At 41.9% G+C, this 19,876-nt stretch overlaps 1 protein-coding gene across 1 annotated transcript in view; it reads left to right on the top strand.

Annotated features, from left to right (window-relative positions):
• LCMT2 (leucine carboxyl methyltransferase 2) overlaps positions 1-19,876 on the top strand; it is a 753,265-nt gene that overhangs the window by 390,228 nt on the left and 343,161 nt on the right. The window contains exons 8-9 of the mRNA XM_053705698.1: positions 2,089-2,330; positions 6,345-6,510. Coding sequence (XP_053561673.1) covers positions 2,089-2,330; positions 6,345-6,510 — 408 coding nt within the window. The remainder of the gene's footprint in view (positions 1-2,088; positions 2,331-6,344; positions 6,511-19,876) is intronic.

A 19,876-nucleotide genomic window follows, 5' to 3' on the forward strand; every position in this document is an offset into this window, starting at 1 on the left:
CTGAACCCTATTGGGCAATTCTAAGGGGGAGGAGGATTTCTTATTAACCCCTTGGTAACCTATGCAAAATAGGGTATATAACAATACTAAAACAGATTACCAAAAAACAGGATATATTAAGCCATATAAATGTTTTTACACACAAAACAACTGAAATAACATTCTTAAACTCATAGAAAGTTCAATTTATAGCCATAAATTCTGCATGTGCAGCTTGGAGAGAAAAAAAAAAAAAAAAAAAAAAGAATTTTTATAATTAATATTTAAATTGCAGTGGTATATAACATATAAAAAGTCCACTGTGTAGAATGTTAAAGTTGTATGCCTGTATTTGTGTAGGTAGCTAGCTCTTATGTGAGGGTATCCTGACTAACTTGTCCTAAACCAGATACATATCCCTTAATATGTTACAATCCTATAATCCTACAATTCAATCATTAATAAGGATATAATTGTTATATATCTGGAGAAAATCCAATGGAAAGGGGGATAATAATCTAATAATGTAGTATGGATTGGACGATAGACCACATCCTATAGTGGATAGAATATATAGATATTAACCCTAAGTTTATGAAGGGTCAGGAGATCACTGTTGTTATATATATATATATATATATATATATATATATATATATATATATATATATATATATATATATATATATATATATATATATATATATATATATATATATATATATATATATTAAAAGAAGGTTAGTGTATGGTATACTTGTTGTTATTTGTACTATGCATACTGGGTGTAAGCATGTTAGTAAAACATGAATACAATATTCAAGGATACAAAACACAACACACAATCTCTCTGTTCAGGAGTAGGATGGAGTTAACTTAACACCTCAATCACTCCCAGTGATTGATCAGATCATACATTGAATTTAGACCTATTGGATGTCTGGTCTTTTATGTAAAGATCCAAAAGATCTCCCGTTTGGATAATAGTTTATCCCTGTCACCTCCTTTAGGAGGTTTGAGTACTCTCTCTATGCAGGTCCAACGAAAAGTTTCAGAACTTTTATTGTGAACAGATGTGAAGTGTTGGACCAGGGGGGTGCTTGCTGTTCCCACCCTTATGCTCGAGAGGTGCTCCCTAATCCTTGATCTGACCTCCCTGGTTGTGAGGCCAACATATTGTTTGGCACACACTGTGCATGATGCTAGGTAAACCGTATAGGTCGACCTACAGTTGAGACACATGTTAATAGGGAAGGAATGACCAGTTGCCGATGACCTGAAATGATCACCCATTTCAACTTTTTTGCAGGCAACGCAATCCTTGTTATGACATTTAAACATTCCCTTCTGGGTGAGCCAAGATGACTCATGTCTTATAGTGTCCTCACCAATTCTGGTTGGAGAAACCACATTACCTATTGTTTTACTTCTCCGATAAGTGAAATGGCAAGACTTAGTGATTAAATCTGCCAGTCCCTCATCAGCTCTGAGCATAACCAGATGTTTCTTGATTATCTCACAAATCTGTGGATACTGCTCTGAATGGTCAGTCACAAAATAGAGATCATTCTGCATGTTATGCCCTCTACTCTGTTTAGGTTTAGGGTGTAGTAAATCCCTTCTATCAAACTTTCTGACCTCATCTAGGGTTGATGTTATACAACTGCTGGCATAACCCCTTGCTTAGAGCCTGTCTGATAGTTTCCTTGCTTCTTCCTCAAAATTGTCCAATTCCGAGCAGTTCCATTTCAAACGGATGAATTGTCCCTTGATGATACCTTTGAATACACTCTTGGGGTGACAGCTTGTTGCATGTAGCAATGTGTTGCCCGAGATTGGTTTTCTGAAGGCTGTGCTACAAATTTTTTCACCAATTACCCCCAAGAGTGTTACATCAAGGTAATTAATGCTCGTGTTGTTGGACTCAGAGGTGAAGCTCAGTCCCAATTCATTTTCATTGAGGAGATTTAGAAATGTGGATAACTCATCTGAGCTCCCCTTCCAAATGAATAGGAGGTCATCAATGAACCTCCTATAAAAAACTACTTTTGAGCAGAGAGGGTTCCCACCTCCAAAGATGTGGTCCTGCTCCCACCAACCCATGTAAAGGTTGGCATAGGATGGGTAATAATCCAGACCTGGTGATTAGAGCAGCGGACAAAGGTGGGTCTGTGGTGGTGATGAACAAAACAGACTTCATCAAAGAGGCACACAGACAACTGCACAATGCCCAAGATTACCGAGTATTGAGTACTGATCCTACTACCATCTTCAAGAAAAAACTTGAGAATCTGATTGATGACGGCATTGAGGCAGGTTTCTTAGATGAAGAAACTAGTATTTATCTATTGGTAAATACTCCCACCATCCCGACCTTTAACCTTTTACCTAAGGTCCACAAGTCACTAGACAATGTGGTAGAAGGCCCATGGTCAGTGGCATAGGCTCTCTCTTGGAGCATACTTCTGAGTGGTTGGACCAGGTCCTGCAGCCAATGGTTCCTAATTTATGGAGCTATACAAGAGACACCATGCACATTCTAAAACTCCTTGAGAACATCAAGTGGGAGGAAGGCTATGTTTGGCTAACAGTTGACGTTAAGTCACTTTATTCGTCAATTCCACACACTAAGGGTTTGGAAGCTCTGTCTTCGTTTTTGAATAAATACCATGGTCAGGAGCCTGATTTCTGTGAGTATGTGCTCCGCGTAGCCGAGTTTCTTTTATCCCATAACTACTTTGAGTTTGAGGGGGTTTTCTACCTCCAGATTTGTGGGACTGCGATGGGGGCAAAGTTTGCCCCATCCTATGCCAACCTTTACATGGGTTGGTGGGAGCAGGACCACATCTTTGGAGGTGGGAACCCTCTCTGCTCAAAAGTAGTTTTTTATAGGAGGTTCATTGATGACCTCCTATTCATTTGGAAGGGGAGCTCAGATGAGTTATCCACATTTCTAAATCTCCTCAATGAAAATGAATTGGGACTGAGCTTCACCTCTGAGTCCAACAACACGAGCATTAATTACCTTGATGTAACACTCTTGGGGGTAATTGGTGAAAAAATTTGTAGCACAGCCTTCAGAAAACCAATCTCGGGCAACACATTGCTACATGCAAGAAGCTGTCACCCCAAGAGTGTATTCAAAGGTATCATCAAGGGACAATTCATCCGTTTGAAACGGAACTGCTCGGAATTGGACAATTTTGAGGAAGAAGCAAGGAAACTATCAGACAGGCTCTAAGCAAGGGGTTATGCCAGCAGTTGTATAACATCAACCCTAGATGAGGTCAGAAAGTTTGATAGAAGGGATTTACTACACCCTAAACCTAAACAGAGTAGAGGGCATAACATGCAGAATGATCTCTATTTTGTGACTGACCATTCAGAGCAGTATCCACAGATTTGTGAGATAATCAAGAAACATCTGGTTATGCTCAGAGCTGATGAGGGACAGGCAGATTTAACCACTAAGTCTTGCCATTTCACTTATCGGAGAAGTAAAACAATAGGTAATGTGGTTTCTCCAACCAGAATTGGTGAGGACACTATAAGACATGAGTCATCTTGGCTCACCCAGAAGGGAATGTTTAAATGTCATAACAGGGATTGCGTTGCCTGCAAAAAAGTTGAAATAGGTGATCATTTCAGGTCATCGGCAACTGGTCATTCCTTCCCTATTAACATGTGTCTCAACTGTAGGTCGACCTATACGGTTTACCTAGCATCATGCACAGTGTGTGCCAAACAATATGTTGGCCTCACAACCAGGGAGGTCAGATCAAGGATTAGGGAGCACCTCTCGAGCATAAAGGTGGGAACAGCAAGCACCCCCCTGGTCCAACACTTCACATCTGTTCACAATAAAAGTTCTGAAACTTTTCGTTGGACGTGCATAGAGAGAATACTCAAACCTCCTAAAGGAGGCGACAGGGATAAACTATTATCCAAACAGGAGATCTTTTGGATCTTTACATTAAAGACCAGACATCCAATAGGTCTAAATTCAATGTATGATCTGATCAATCACTGGGAGTGATTGAGGTGTTAAGTTAACTCCATCCTACTCCTGAACAGAGAGATCGTGTGTTGTGTTTTGTATCCTTGAATATTGTATTCATGTTTTACTAACATGCTTACACCCAGTATGCATAGTACAAATAACAACAAGTATACCATACACTAACCTTCTTTTAATATATATATATATATATATATATATATATATATATATATATATATATATATATATAAATAACAACAACAGTGGTCTCCTGACCCTTCATAAACTTAGGGTTAATATCTATATATTCTATCCACTTTAGGATGTGGTCTATCGTCCAATCCATACTACATTATTAGATTATTATCCCCCTTTCCATTGGATTTTCTCCAGACATATAACAATTATATCCTTATTAATGATTGAATTGTAGGATTATAGGATTGTAACATATTAAGGGATATGTATCTGGTTTAGGACAAGTTAGTCAGGATACCCTCACATAAGAGCTAGCTACCTACACGAATACAGGCATACAACGTTAACATTCTACACAGTGGACTTTTTATATGTTATATACCACTGCAATTTAAATATTAATTATACAAATTCTTTTTTTTTTTTTTTTTTTTTTTTCTCTCCAAGCTGCACATGCAGAATTTTTGGCTATAATTTGAACTTTCTATGAGTTTAAGAATGTTATTTCAGTTGTTTTGTGTGTAAAAACATTTATATGGCTTAATATATCCTGTTTTTTGGTAATCTGTTTTAGTATTGTTATATACCCTATTTTGCATAGGTTACCAAGGGGTTAATAAGAAATCCTCCTCCCCCTTAGAATTGCCCAATAGGGTTCAGCAATTGTGTTTTAAAAGAGGGCTATTCCCAACACAGTTCAGCAGCTTTGATAACGGCGGAATGCCGAAACATGTCAGCAGCTGTTTGAGCTGAACCCTATGCAAGAAATAGCACCCTTTATCTCCTTGATGTTTTTGTTTTAATTGCTTAAATAAATTGAACTTTTATTCTACTCAGTGCTCCGCTTCCTCTTTTGTAAAGCTACTCATCTTACCATGGGAGTTGCCAGTGCCACCGTTTCCATACCACACGTCTATACACAGCTCAGAAGGAGAAGGTGGGGTTGGCTGCGACTACTATCCTAAGGGAAGCTACTCATCTTACCATGGGAGTTGGCAGTGCCACCGTTTCCATACCACATGTCTATACACAGCTCAGAAGGAGAAGCTGGGGTTGGCTGCGACTACTATCCTAAGGGAAGCTACTCATCTTACCATGGGAGTTGGCAGTTCCACTGTTTCCATACCACACGTCTATATACAGCTCAGAAGGAGAAGCTGGGGTTGGCTGCGACTACTATCCTAAGGGAAGCTACTTATCTTACCATGGGGGTTGCCAGTGCCACCGTTTCCATATCACATGTCTATATTCAGCTCAGAAGGAGAAGCTGGGGTTGGCTGCGACTACTATCCTAAGGGAAGCTACTCATCTTACCATGGGAGTTACCAGTGCCACCGTTTCCATACTACACATTTATACACAGCTCAGAAGGAGAAGCTGGGGTTGGCTGCGACTACTATCCTAAGGGAAGCTACTCATCTTACCATGGGAGTTGGCAGTGCCACCGTTTCCATACCACATGTCTATACACAGCTCAGAAGGAGAAGCTGGGTTTGGCTGCGACTACTATCCTAAGGGAAGCTACTCATCTTACCATGGGAGTTGGCAGTTCAACTGTTTCCATACCACACGTCTATATAAAGCTCAGAAGGAGAAGCTGGGGTTGGCTGCGACTACTATCCTAAGGGAAGCTACTCATCTTACCATGGGAGTTGGCAGTTCCACCGTTTCCATACCACACATTTATACACAGCTCAGAAGGAGAAGCTGGGGTTGGCTGTGACTACTATCCTAAGGGAAGCTACTCATCTTACCATGGGAGTTGGCAGTGCCACCGTTTCCATACCACATGTCTATACACAGCTCAGAAGGAGAAGCTGGGGTGGGCTGCGACTACTATCCTAAGGGAAACTACTCATCTTACCATGGGAGTTGGCAGTTCCACTGTTTCCATACCACACATTTATACACAGCTCAGAAGGAGAAGCTGAGGTTGGCTGTGACTACTATCCTAAGGGAAGCTACTCATCTTACCATGGGAGTTGCCAGTGCCGCAGTTTCCATACCACACGTCTATACACAGCTCAGAAGAAGCTGGGGTTGGCTGCGACTACTATCCTAAGGGAAGTTAATTTTTGTAACGCTAATTATAACCTTTTCTATATTTGTCACATATTTTTTATTAGAACCTCTCTCATTGCCATCAGCGATAGAATTAAAATAATAGTTCCTTATTTCTTTCCAACCTTTAGCGCATTCTCATTGCTCTCTCCCCTCGCTTCTGTCGTTTCAGGAGTTCCACTTAAAATGCTCTCATTACTTTATACTTGTGGCTTCCCGTGGATCAGTGGCAGACGTTGATGCATTGCCTTGTCTCCCAGCTGAAAATCCAGGTCAGGAAGAATTAAGTAAATTTCTGCTTTGTTTGTGTCTGCACTCTCCTCTTACATATGTTATATATGTAGATAAAACATGGCTATAGGGATTATATTATGTCCCCTATTAGATTTCCTGTTATGTTAGAAAGACCCTAAAGCTTGAGGAGTTTTTTATCACACAATTTTATTGTACCATTTTAGTAGTGATATCTATGCTGCATCTGACAGCCAGACCAGGTATAATTACTCCTCTTCATCAGCAAGCTTGAGTCTGTTCAAGTTTCTGTCTCTTCTTATATATGTTATGTTTGTTATTTATTTCATAAATGTGGTGAGAGTCCACAATGTATTACTTCTGGGTATTCACCTCCTAACCACTAGGAGGAAGCAAAGATTCCCAAAACTCCAAAAGTACTTAATTTCTTCCTTGTCTCTGGTATGTCAGTCTTATACTTACTTTCCAGGAGTAAGGGGGAAATTTGAGGTACTCCAGACTGTTTTTGAGAGGGGCCCTCAGAAAGATTTGAGTCCCAATTTCCCCTGAGAGACACTAAAGTATTGGGCAGTGGTATTATCACTCCCAATGAAGGAGTTAAAGAGCTGCCACCGATGTTGTGGGGACCTGTCCCTTATCATTCTTTTGGGTAGTCAATATACTCCTTATATAGATCCTCTCACACTGTACTGGATGGGCTCTCTACCAAAAGCAGTCTTTTGTGCGTATTATAGTCTGCACGTTCTCTTGTTTGTTTGCTCAATGTTACCAGTTATTTTCTGTTAGGCGTTTTAACAACGCTTCTGTTTACTACTCTATTCCCCACTTTTTTTTTTTTTTTTTTAAATATGATGCGCGCTGAACTATGGTGTTTTGTATGCACATGAGTTCTCTGCCTCTTGCGTTACCTGACATCTTCATTTGATATGGTAAGGTTCGTTTACTTTCAGTGCCAAGATTTAAATTTTGTTTAAAGTGATGGTAAATCCAAGCTTTTAACAAATGCTAGGGTTTCCCATCACTAAAAATCAAGTTGAGGTTAAGTGAAGAGATATGTAAAAAAGGGTGCTAAATTTACACTTTCTGTGCTATTGCACAGCGCTAAACTCAGCAGCTCCGGCCACCCACAGCATATTGCTCTTCTACCAATGAGGTGCCACTTGCACCTCTAAACCAATAGCTGTGCGTGCATACAGAACACTGTCAGTTAACACACACTGCTATTGGTTCACAGGTGCAAATGTCATTTCATTGAAGGTGAACAATGTGTCGTGGGCGGCCAGAGCCGCTGAGTTTAGCGCTGTGTAATGGCACTAAGGGTGAGTTTAGCACCCTTTTCTTACATATGTCCTCACTTAACCTTCACTTGATTTTTAGTGATGGTAAATCCTAGCGTTTGTTATACAGTTGGATTTACCATCACTTTAACCTCTTATTCTGTCAGAAAAGTGTATATTGCATTATTCTCCGATATACTCTGATTTTCATTGTACAATTCCTGTTTCATATTACAAGATTATCATTTTATGGTTTATTCTAATTTACTCAGTACAGCTGCTTTGTATTTATTATAGGTATTTCTTGTCACATATTATATAGAGTTTGTCTCTATTATCTTACATTACCCTTTATAGTAAAGCTCCTCTGATGCATATTTTGTTTATAGTATCGCTCCTCTGCTGCATATTATGTTTATAGTATTGCTCCTCTGATGCATATTATGTTTATAGTATCGCTCCTCTGATGCTTATTATGATTATAGTACAGCTCCTCTGATGCATATTATGTTTATAGTATCGCTCCTCTGATGCTTATTATGTTTATAGTATTGCTCATCTGATGCATATTATGTTTATAGTACAGCTCCTCTGATGCATATTATGTTTATAGTATCACTCCTCTGATGCATATTATGTTTATAGTATCGCTCCTCTGATGCATATTATGTTTATAGTATCACTCCTCTGATGCATATTATGTTTATAGTATCACTCCTCTGATGCATATTTTGTTTATAGTACAGGCTCTCCTGATGCATATTATGTTTATAGTATCGCTCCTCTGATGCTTATTATGTTTATAGTATCGCTCCTCTGATGCTTATTATGTTTATAGTATCACTCCTCTGATGCTTATTATGTTTATAGTATAGTACAGCTCCTCTGATGCTTATTATGTTTATAGTATCGCTCTCCTGATGCTTATTATGTTTATAGTATCGCTCCTCTGATGCATATTATGTTTATAGTATCGCTCCTCTGATGCATATTATGTTTATAGTATCGCTCCTCTGATGCTTATTATGTTTATAGTATCACTCCTCTGATGCATATTATGTTTATAGTATCGCTCCTCTGATGCATATTATGTTTATAGTATCGCTGCTCTGATGCATATTATGTTTATAGTATCGTTCCTCTGATGCTTATTATGTTTATAGTATCACTCCTCTGATGCATATTATGTTTATAGTACCGCTCCTCTGATGCATATTATGTTTATAGTATCACTCCTCTGATGCTTATTATGTTTATAGTATCACTCCTCTGATGCTTATTATGTTTATAGTATAGTACAGCTCCTCTGATGCTTATTATGTTTATAGTACAGCTCATCTGATGCTTATTATGTTTATAGTATTGCTCCTCTGATGCTTATTATGTTTATAGTACAGCTCCTCTGATGCTTATGTTTATAGTATAGCTCCTCTGATGCTTATTTTGTTTATAGTACAGCTCCTCTGATGCATATTATATATATAGTATCGCTCCTCTGATGCTTATTATGTTTATAGTATCACTCCACTGATGCTTATTATGTTTATAGTATCGCTCCTCTGATGCTTATTATGTTTATAGTATCGCTCCTCTGATGCTTATTATGTTTATAGTACAACTCCTCTGATGCTTATTTTTATAGTACAGGTTCTCCTGATGCATATAATGTTTATAGTATCGCTCCTCTGATGCATATTATGTATATAGTATCGCTCCTCTGATGCATATTATGTATATAGTATCTCTCCTCTGATGCTTATTATGTTTATAGTATCGCTCCTCTGATGCTTATTATGTTTATAGTACAGCTCCTCTGATGCTTATTTTTATAGTACAGGTTCTCCTGATGCATATAATGTTTATAGTATCGCTCCTCTGATGCATATTATGTATATAGTATCGCTCCTCTGATGCTTATTATGTTTATAGTACAGCTCCTCTGATGCTTATTTTTATAGTACAGGTTCTCCTGATGCATATTATGTTTATAGTATCGCTCCTCTGATGCATATTATGTTTATAGTACCGCTCCTCTGATGCTTAATTTGTTTATAGTATCACTCCTCTGATGCATATAATGTTTATAGTATCGCTCCTCTGATGCATATTATGTTTATAGTACAGATCCTCTGATGCATATTATGTTTATAGTACAGCTCCTCTGATGCTTATTTTGTTTATAGTACAGCTCCTCTGATGCTTATTTTTATTGTACAGGTTCTCCTGATGCATATTATATTTATAGTATCGATCCTCTGATGCATATTATGTTTATAGTATCGCTCCTCTGATGCATATTATGTTTATATTATCGCTCCTCTGATGCGTATTATGTTTATAGTATCGCTCCTCTGAAACATATTATGTTTATAGTATCGCTCCTCTGATGCTTATTATGTTTATAGTACAGCTCCTCTGATGCTTATTATGTTTATAGTACAGCTCATCTGATGCTTATTATGTTTATAGTACAGCTCCTCTGATGCTTATTATGTTTATAGTACAGCTCATCTGATGCTTATTATGTTTATAATATTGCTCCTCTGATGCTTATTATGTTTATAGTACAGCTCATCTGATGCTTATTATGTTTATAGTACAGCTCCTCTGATGCTTATTATGTTTATAGTACAGCTCATCTGATGCTTATTATGTTTATAGTACAGCTCCTCTGATGCTTATTATGTTTATAGTATTGCTCCTCTGATGCTTATTATGTTTATAGTACAGCTCCTCTGATGCTTATTATGTCTATAGTACAGCTGCTCTGATGCATATTATGTTTATAGTACAGCTGCTCTGATGCATATTATGTTTATAGTACAGCTGCTCTGATGCATATTATGTTTATAGTACAGCTCCTCTGATGCTTATTATGTTTATAGTACAGCTCATCTGATGCTTATTATGTTTATAGTACAGCTCCTCTGATGCTTATTATGTTTATAATATTGCTCCTCTGATGCTTATTATGTTTATAGTACAGCTCCTCTGATGCTTATTATGTTTATAGTATCGTTCGTCTGATGCTTATTATGTTTATAGTATCGCTCCTCTGATGCTTATTATGTTTATATGGCATTATATGACATGGCATTCCAAGAGTAATAATATCAGACAATGGTCCTCAATTCAATTGTAGAGAGTTTAGGGTTTTTGCCAGTACCTATGAATTTGAACATTGAACATCCAGCCCGGGATATACACAAGCAAATGGATTAGCAGAAGCTGGAGTAAAAATAGTGAAAAACATACTTCGTAAAGCAACAGATGCAGACGTGGATCCATGTCTGGCTCTTCTTAGCTATAGAGCTACTCCTTTAAAATGTGGGAAGTCACCGGCAGAATTATTGTTTGGCAGAAAGCTGGTCACACGAGTACCAGTTGTGAAACCTTGGAAAAGGTTCCCACAAAAACATGTAATAGAAACCAAATTGAAACTCAGAGAAAAAAGGAATGAATACTATGACCGAGCTGCAAAGCCTTTGGAGAATCTTCAGGTACAAACTCCTGTGCGAGTACAAGGTTCAAACAGCTGGAATACTGAAGGGACAGTGTAGCGGAGAGCAATATTAAAATACTCCCAATAACCGGACGAAACACAGTTTGGGAGTCAATAACTCACAACCCAGCCAGTTTTCAGGTTTAAAACAGAAATGAACTTTATTAAAAAGGCTATGCCTAGTATTTATGCAGGTCTGACCTCCCAGATGGGGGGTTGAAAAGAATGTTGTAGATTAGATGGATGGAACACGCCTTTTGACATGATACAATAGAATACCTTGCTCAAGCTGATAACAACTTAACCACAGGACACACACTTGGCTCTTCTTATCACTAAGGCGTCGTCTCTCTAGATGTGATTGAACAATGGAATGGTAATCACTAGCTTTAATGAAAGTACACAATAGCTGAGACTAGTAACCTTGTCGTTCAAGAATAGTCTTCTTAAAGCTAAACACATTTAACTCCTTCAGTACTGCCAGAAGGGTCTGTCACATCTACATAGCACACAATACAGCCTATAGACAACCTTTCTTACATTATAGTCCAGAAGTGGCTAGGTTTGCCACAATGCTCCCCCAGAACCAAGCCGGCATACACAGTCTGATCCCAACGGATCGGCTTGGGGATGTCCGGGGAAGCACTCACAGATCACTTTTCAAGTTCAGTTTGTCTGGACAACCCGTCGGCGTTACCGTTTTGTTTCCCTGGGCGGTAATGGATGGTAAAGTCGAAGGGCTGCAGCGCCAAACTCCAGCGCAGCAGCCTGGCATTGTCCCCGGCCACACGGTTCAGCCACACCAACGGGTTGTGATCTGTGAGTAAGGAAAAAGGTTGTCCATACAGGTACGGCTGCAACTTTTTGAGGGCCCACACCACGGCCAGGCATTCTTTTTCGATGGCGGCGTAGCTTACTTCACGGGGCAACAACTTTCGGCTCAAGTAAGCTACGGGGTGTTCTCCGCCATCTGCTCCAACTTGGCTCAGCACTGCCCCCACTCCAAACATCGAAGCGTCTGTGTGAACAAGAAATCTTTTAGTTGGATCGGGTGCAGCAAGTACAGGCGCATTAGTTAGAGCCGTCTTTAGTTGTTGGAATGCCTGCTCACACTCTGGGGCCCAAGTAACTTGTCGGGGAAGGTTCTTACGTGTCAAGTCAGTCAGGGGTTTGGCTAGGGCACTATAATTGGGCACGAACTTTCTGTAGTACCCCGCCGTGCCTAAAAATGCCAGTACTTGGGTCTTGGTCCTAGGGGTGGGCCACTTAGCAACAGCTTCAATTTTGGCCGGTTCGGGTTTCTGGTGCCCGCTCCCCACCCGGTGGCCTAAATACTGCACTTCTGCCATCCCGATATGGCATTTACTAGGTTTCAGGGTCAGCCCTGCCTCCCCTATACGGTCAATAACTGCTCCTATATGCTGTAGGTGTTCTGCCCAGTTCTGGCTATATATGGCAATATCGTCCAGGTATGCGCAGGCATACTCCTGGAACCCGTCCAGTAGCCGATCTACCATCCTTTGAAAGGTCGCCGGAGCGTTCTTCATCCCGAAAGGCATGACCCGAAATTGGTATAGGCCAAACGGGGTGACAAACGCTGACTTGGGGACGGCGTCATCGGCTAGCGGGATTTGCCAGTATCCCTTGCATAAGTCTATGGTCGTAAGATACTGTCCCCTAGCCATTTTATCCAGCAACTCGTCTATCCGGGGCATCGGATAGGCATCAGACACCGTTTTGTCATTTAGCCTCCGGTAGTCAACACAGAAGCGTGTGGTGCCGTCTTTCTTGGGTACCAACACTACCGGGGATGCCCAGGGGCTGTCGGAAGGTTCGATAACCCCTAGTTGCAACATCTCGTCAATTTCTGCCTTCATGTGTGCCTTGACTGCTTCAGGGACACGATACGGGGTCTGCCGCATAGGTAGCTGCCCCGGGGTTTCAACTCGGTGAGTGGCCAGCGGGGTGTACCCAGGTAAGTGGGAGAAGATAGCCCCTTTAGCTACTATCAACTCCTGTACCTGGGCACGCTCCGAAGGGCTTAGCCGCTCCCCCAGCTGAACGCCCCTGGAGGGCTCTATCTGGTCCTCTGATTCTAATAGGTCAGGGAGAGGCAGATTCTCCTGATCCTCAGAGGCCGAGGCGCATATTGCCGCCACGTCCTCCATCCTCTCATGGTAGGGTTTGAGCATGTTCACATGAAGCATGCGTCGCTTCCCTACCCCTGAGCAGGGGCCAATCACATAGGTAGTGTCGCATCGCTGCTCTACGACCTGGTATGGGCCTTGCCAGACGGCCTGCAGCTTGTCGGTGCGTACAGGTTTTAAAATTAAAACTTTCTGCCCCACTTGAAAGCTGCGATCCCTGGCTCCCCTATCGTACCAGCGGCGCTGGCGTTGTTGAGCCGCCTGGAGGTTGGTACGTACAGCCTGGGTTAATGCCTCCAGTCGGTCCCTGAACTCCAGCACGTAAGATACAATGGGTTTACCATCGGGGCTACTCTCTCGCTCCCAATGCTCCCTAATGAGGTTTAATGGCCCCCGCACCCTTCTCCCAAATAGCAATTCGAAGGGGGAAAAACCTGTCGACTCTTGGGGTACCTCCCTATATGCGAAAAGCAGATGGGGTAGGTAGCGCTCCCAGTCCTTATGAGTCTCGCCAAATGTACGGAGCATCTGTTTTAAAGTCCCATTAAATCTCTCACATAACCCATTGGACTGGGGATGGTAGGCTGAGTTAATTATGGGTCTAACACCACATACCCTCCAAAGTTGTTGGGTCACCTCTGCGGTAAACTGGGTTCCCCTATCTGATATTATCTCCTGGGGGAACCCTACCCGGGAAAATATTTTTATTAAGGCTTCAGCTACCGTCTCTGCATGGATGTTGGAGAGCGCAATGGCCTCGGGGTACCTAGTGGCATAGTCCACTACGGTTAAAATGTACCTCTTCCCGGAGGGATTGGGCTTGGGTAGAGGCCCTACGATATCTACTGCTACCCTGCTAAAGGGTTCCTCAATAATGGGTAACGGGCATAATTTAGCCTTAGGGCGGTCACCTCGTTTGCCTACTCGTTGGCACACGTCACAGGAGGTGCAATATTGCCGTACATCTTTAGAGATCCCAGGCCAGAAAAAGGCGTGGGTCAATCTGTAGCGGGTGCGAGTCATTCCCAGGTGGCCTGACAGGGGAATGTCATGAGCTATCCTGAGCAGTTCCTGCCTATACTTCTGGGGTACTACCAGTTGCTTAGTGGTCACGGTGACTGCGCTGCCTACCCCCCGTTCGGCTATGCGGTACAATAACCCTTTCTCCCAGACGTACCGTTCCCCTTCTAACCCAGCCTGATCGGTGTTCCCTTTATCCCGGTATGCCTGCAGCGTGGGGTCAGCTTTCACCTCCGCCTCAAATTGGGTGGGGGTATCCCAAGTCATATGTGTCAAGGGGGTGTCATGGTCTCTTACCTGAGCCTCGTGGTGAGCTGGTGGGGCCGTAGTGCGTGCCTGCTGCCGGGTGGTTACTGGGTGGACCTCCTGATGTGGAGCCTGAGGTACAAAAGCAGAGGTCATCTGACCCAGGTCATTCCCCAGTACAACATCCGCTGGTAGGTTTTGCATTAAGCCCACTTCTACCATGCCCTCCCCTGCACCCCAATCCAAATGAATCTTAGCAGTGGGCAATCGGTATACTGCTCCCCCTGCCACTCGTACTGCCACGGATCCGCCCGTGTGTGCTGTATCTGGCACCAAATGGGGAGCTATCAGGGTTAAAGTAGCTCCCGAATCCCGAAGTCCCTGGACCTCCTTCCCCTCCACGGTCACCAGCTGACGGTGATGTTGCCGGTTATCGGTGGCTCGGACCGACATCACCTCATGCAGAATTCCCAGGGGTTCCCCGGCTGGGGTGCTCAACCCCTCATGAGCGGCTGGCTCCGTTTGGTAATGGTGAGCAGCCGCCCTTGGGGCCAGGTTCTGTCTGACCTGGTTCCAAGCTTGTCTGCTCCGATTTTGGGTGCACTCACGTGCCATATGTCCCCACTGCTTGCAGGTGTGGCATTGTATATTCGCCCGTCCATTGTATCGTGAGGGGGGTGGTGGATTCCCTGGGGCTGGACGAAACGGTGCCGCTGTGGGGTTGTTAGACTGTAGAGGACTGGGCTGTCCTGTGGGTCGAGTGTACGTCTTAGGTAGTAGTCCATGGTGCCTCCTGGCGTCAAAATGCTGGTCTGCTAATCTGGCTGCTTCGGTTAACGTGAGGGGTTTTCGATCTCTCCCCCATTCTTGGGCTTCTGGGGACAAGCCGTTAAAGAATTGCTCCAACAGCATCAGTTGTCGCAATTCTTCCATGGTGGTAGCTTGGCTGGCCTGTATCCACCCCTGAGATGCTTGATCCAGCTTGTGGGCCCACTCTGCATGGGAATCTCTTTCTGGCTTGCGCAGGCCTCTAAACTTGCGCCGGTATGCCTCTGGGGTAATGGCATATCTTTCCAAGATTGCGCTCTTCACTTTAGCGTAATCCTTGCTGTCCTCCCTGGGTACAGCGCGATACGCTTCCGCTGCCCTACCGGCTAGCTTGCCTGCTAGCACCGGCACCCATACGGACTGCTCCAACTCATGTAACTCGCACAGTCTCTCAAAATCCTGTAAATACCCATCGATCTCATCCTTCTCCTCACAAAACATTTTAAAGGCATGGTATGGGATTTTGGGTCTTACTGGGTTACTGAGTGCTTCCGAAATGGATTCTGCTCGGGAGGATGCATTCCGCGGACTGTGTGCCATCACGTACTCCTGCACATCTGCCATTACCACGGATAGCATGTCCCGTGGTACAGGTTGGGGTAAAAATTCCAGCCTGGTCCTCATTTCCCTCTGGTATAGGGTCTCCTCCATGGCTGCTGGAGGCGTAGCGCTGCGAGCTCTGTCTCCCTCCATCAGCTCTGCAGTTAATATAGCCTTGGGTTTGCTGCTGGCTATCTTTCCCCTGGCTTCTAGCAGTTCCTTTAATGTTTGTCTCTTTAGCTTAGAATAATCCGTCTCCATTCACTTCGGTAGTCGGTTCTTTCACTGTATTCTGCTTGCCATTCCCTTTTCTTATTCGGCAGTTACAATTGCACGAATTGCGCTTTTCGGCTGTAAGGTCTGATCCCAACGCTTGCCACCAATTGTAGCGGAGAGCAATATTAAAATACTCCCAATAACCGGACGAAACACAGTTTGGGAGTCAATAACTCACAACCCAGCCAGTTTTCAGGTTTAAAACAGAAATGAACTTTATTAAAAAGGCTATGCCTAGTATTTATGCAGGTCTGACCTCCCAGATGGGGGGTTGAAAAGAATGTTGTAGATTAGATGGATGGAACACGCCTTTTGACATGATACAATAGAATACCTTGCTCAAGCTGATAACAACTTAACCACAGGACACACACTTGGCTCTTCTTATCACTAAGGCGTCGTCTCTCTAGATGTGATTGAACAATGGAATGGTAATCACTAGCTTTAATGAAAGTACACAATAGCTGAGACTAGTAACCTTGTCGTTCAAGAATAGTCTTCTTAAAGCTAAACACATTTAACTCCTTCAGTACTGCCAGAAGGGTCTGTCACATCTACATAGCACACAATACAGCCTATAGACAACCTTTCTTACATTATAGTCCAGAAGTGGCTAGGTTTGCCACAGACAGTTATCCAGCAATATTCTCCAAGATCGAAAATGTAGTTCAAACCAATGATGGGCAATGTTTACGTAGGAATCGTAGACATTTGATGGCTATTCCATCAGTTCACAACAATTCGGCAGTGAAGGAAACCTGTGAGGATACATTGAACACTCCATTGCAGCTGGAGAATGAAGATGCCAGAGAAACTTTTCAAAGCTCGACTGACTTGACTGCCAGTGATGCAATGCAAACAAGGTCAGGTCGATATATCAAAAAACCTAATTGTCTAATTGAACAATGTTAAAAGGGACTGAAGTTTTTTCACATAGACTACAGTTAAAAAAAAATGTATTTTAAGTTTTATGTTTAAAAAGAAAAGAAAATGGGAAATGTGTGATATTGAGATTATCAGTTGGTATGAACCATATCAACCTGTTGTTATGTGCACAACGGTAGAGTCAGGAAGTGCCTCTTGCATAGTGTCTGTGTATAGCATCCTTAATAAAGTTTACAGTTATGAAGACCTGTGCTTGATCTCCTTATATAAACTAAGATAAAACAATTCAGGGATATACCTGGTGCTGTGCATTTCTCCAGTACTGTGGGCAGATCATTAATGTACAGGTTGAATAATGTGGGGCTGAGGCTGCATACTTGTCTGACACCTCTCTTTTGTTCAAACCTCTTTGTTTGTAGTTTGTTTATTTTTACTTTACATTTGAGGGATGAATACATGGTCTTTATTATGTCATATGTCTTCCCACCAATTCCACTTTGCAGCAGTTTCATGTATAGGCCTGGGTGCCACATTGAGTCAAATGCTTTTTTGAAGTCCACAAAACATGCAAACACCTTCCCTGATGGTGAGCTTTTCACATACTTGTTAGTGATAGCTTGTAATGTGAATATGTGGTCTGTGGTTCTTTGTTTAGGGAGGAAACCTATCTGACACATGTGCAGGGTTCTGCTGTCTATTAGAAATTTTAATATTCTCTGGTTCAGGATTGAGCAGAAGAGTTTGCTCACATTGCTGTTTACACAGATTCCCCTGTAGTTATTTTGGTCAGTTAGATCCCCATGTTTGTGGATTGGGGTAACCAGACCTTCTGTCCATGTTTCTGGGAAGTGCCCTGATTGTAAGATGATATTAAACAGTTTTTCTCTTGTTAAGTGTATTCAGTCCACGGATCATCCATTACTTATGGGATATATTCCCTTCCCAACAGGAAGTTGCAAGAGGATCACCCAAAGCAGAGCTGCTATATAGCTCCTCCCCTCACATGTCATATCCAGTCATTCTCTTGCAACTCTCAACATAGATGGAGGTCGCGAGAGGAGAGTGGTGTTTTATACTTAATTATTTCTTCAATCAAAAGTTTGTTATTTTTAAATGGCACCGGAGTGTGCTGTTTTTTTCCTCAGGCAGTATTTGGAAGAAGAATCTGCCTGTATTTTCTATGATCTTAGCAGAAGTAACTAAGATCCACTGGCTGTTCTCGCACATTCTGAGGAGTGGGGTAACTTCAGAAAGGGAATAGCGTGCGGGCTCCCCTGCAAATAAGGTATGTGCAGTAAAATATTTTTCTAAGGAATGGAATTGACTAAGAAAATACTGCTGATACCAATGTTATATAAGTACAGCCTTAAATGCAGTGGAAGTGACTGGTATCAGGCTGATTAATGTATATACAGTAAAGTAATTTTCTAGGGCCTAGATTTAGAGTTCGGCGGTAGCCGTGAAAACCAGCGTTAGAGGCTCCTAACGCTGGTTTTAGGCTACCGCCGGTATTTGGAGTCAGTGATTAAAGGGTCTAACGCTCACTTTTCAGCCGCGACTTTTCCATACCGCAGATCCCCTTACGTCAATTGCGTATCCTATCTTTTCAATGGGATCTTTCTAACGCTGGTATTTAGAGTCGTTTCTGAAGTGAGCGTTAGAGCTCTAACGACAAAACTCCAGCCGCCGGAAAATAGCAGGAGTTAAGAGCTTTCTGGGCTAACGCCGGTTCATAAAGCTCTTAACTACTGTACCCTAAAGTACACTAACACCCATAAACTACCTATGTACCCCTAAACCGAGGTCCCCCCACATCGCCGCCACTCGATTAAAATTTTTAACCCCTAATCTGCCGACCGCCACCTACGTTATCCTTATGTACCCCTAATCTGCTGCCCCTAACACCGCCGAGCCCTATATTATATTTATTAACCCCTAATCTGCCCCCCTCAACGTCGCCGACACCTGCCTACACTTATTAACCCCTAATCTGCCGACCGGACCTGAGCGCTACTATAATAAAGTAATTAACCCCTAATCCGCCTCACTAACCCTATCATAAATAGTATTAACCCCTAATCTGCCCTCCCTAACATCGCCGACACCTAACTTCAATTATTAACCCCTAATCTGCCTACCAGAGCTCACCGCTATTCTAATAAATGGATTAACCCCTAAAGCTAAGTCTAACCCTAACACTAGCACCCCCCTAACTTAAATATAATTTAAATCTAAGGAAATAAATTAACTCTTATTAAATAAATTATTCCTATTTAAAGCTAAATACTTACCTGTAAAATAAATCCTAATATAGCTACAATATAAATTATAATTACATTGTAGCTATTTTAGGATTAATATTTATTTTACAGGCAACTTTGTAATTATTTTAACCAGGTACAATAGCTATTAAATAGTTAAGAACTATTTAATAGTTACCTAGTTAAAATAATAACAAATTTACCTGTAAAATAAATCCTAACCTAAGTTATAATTAAACCTAACACTACCCTATCAATAAATTAATTAAATAAACTACCTACAATTACCTACAATAAAACCTAACACTACACTATCAATAAATAAATTAAATACAATTCCTACAAATAAGTACAATGAAATAAACTAAGTTACAAAAAATAAAAAAATATTTACAAACATAAGA

The sequence above is a fragment of the Bombina bombina genome, chromosome 3 (assembly GCF_027579735.1).
Source record: "Bombina bombina isolate aBomBom1 chromosome 3, aBomBom1.pri, whole genome shotgun sequence".
Lineage (NCBI taxonomy): Eukaryota > Metazoa > Chordata > Amphibia > Anura > Bombinatoridae > Bombina > Bombina bombina.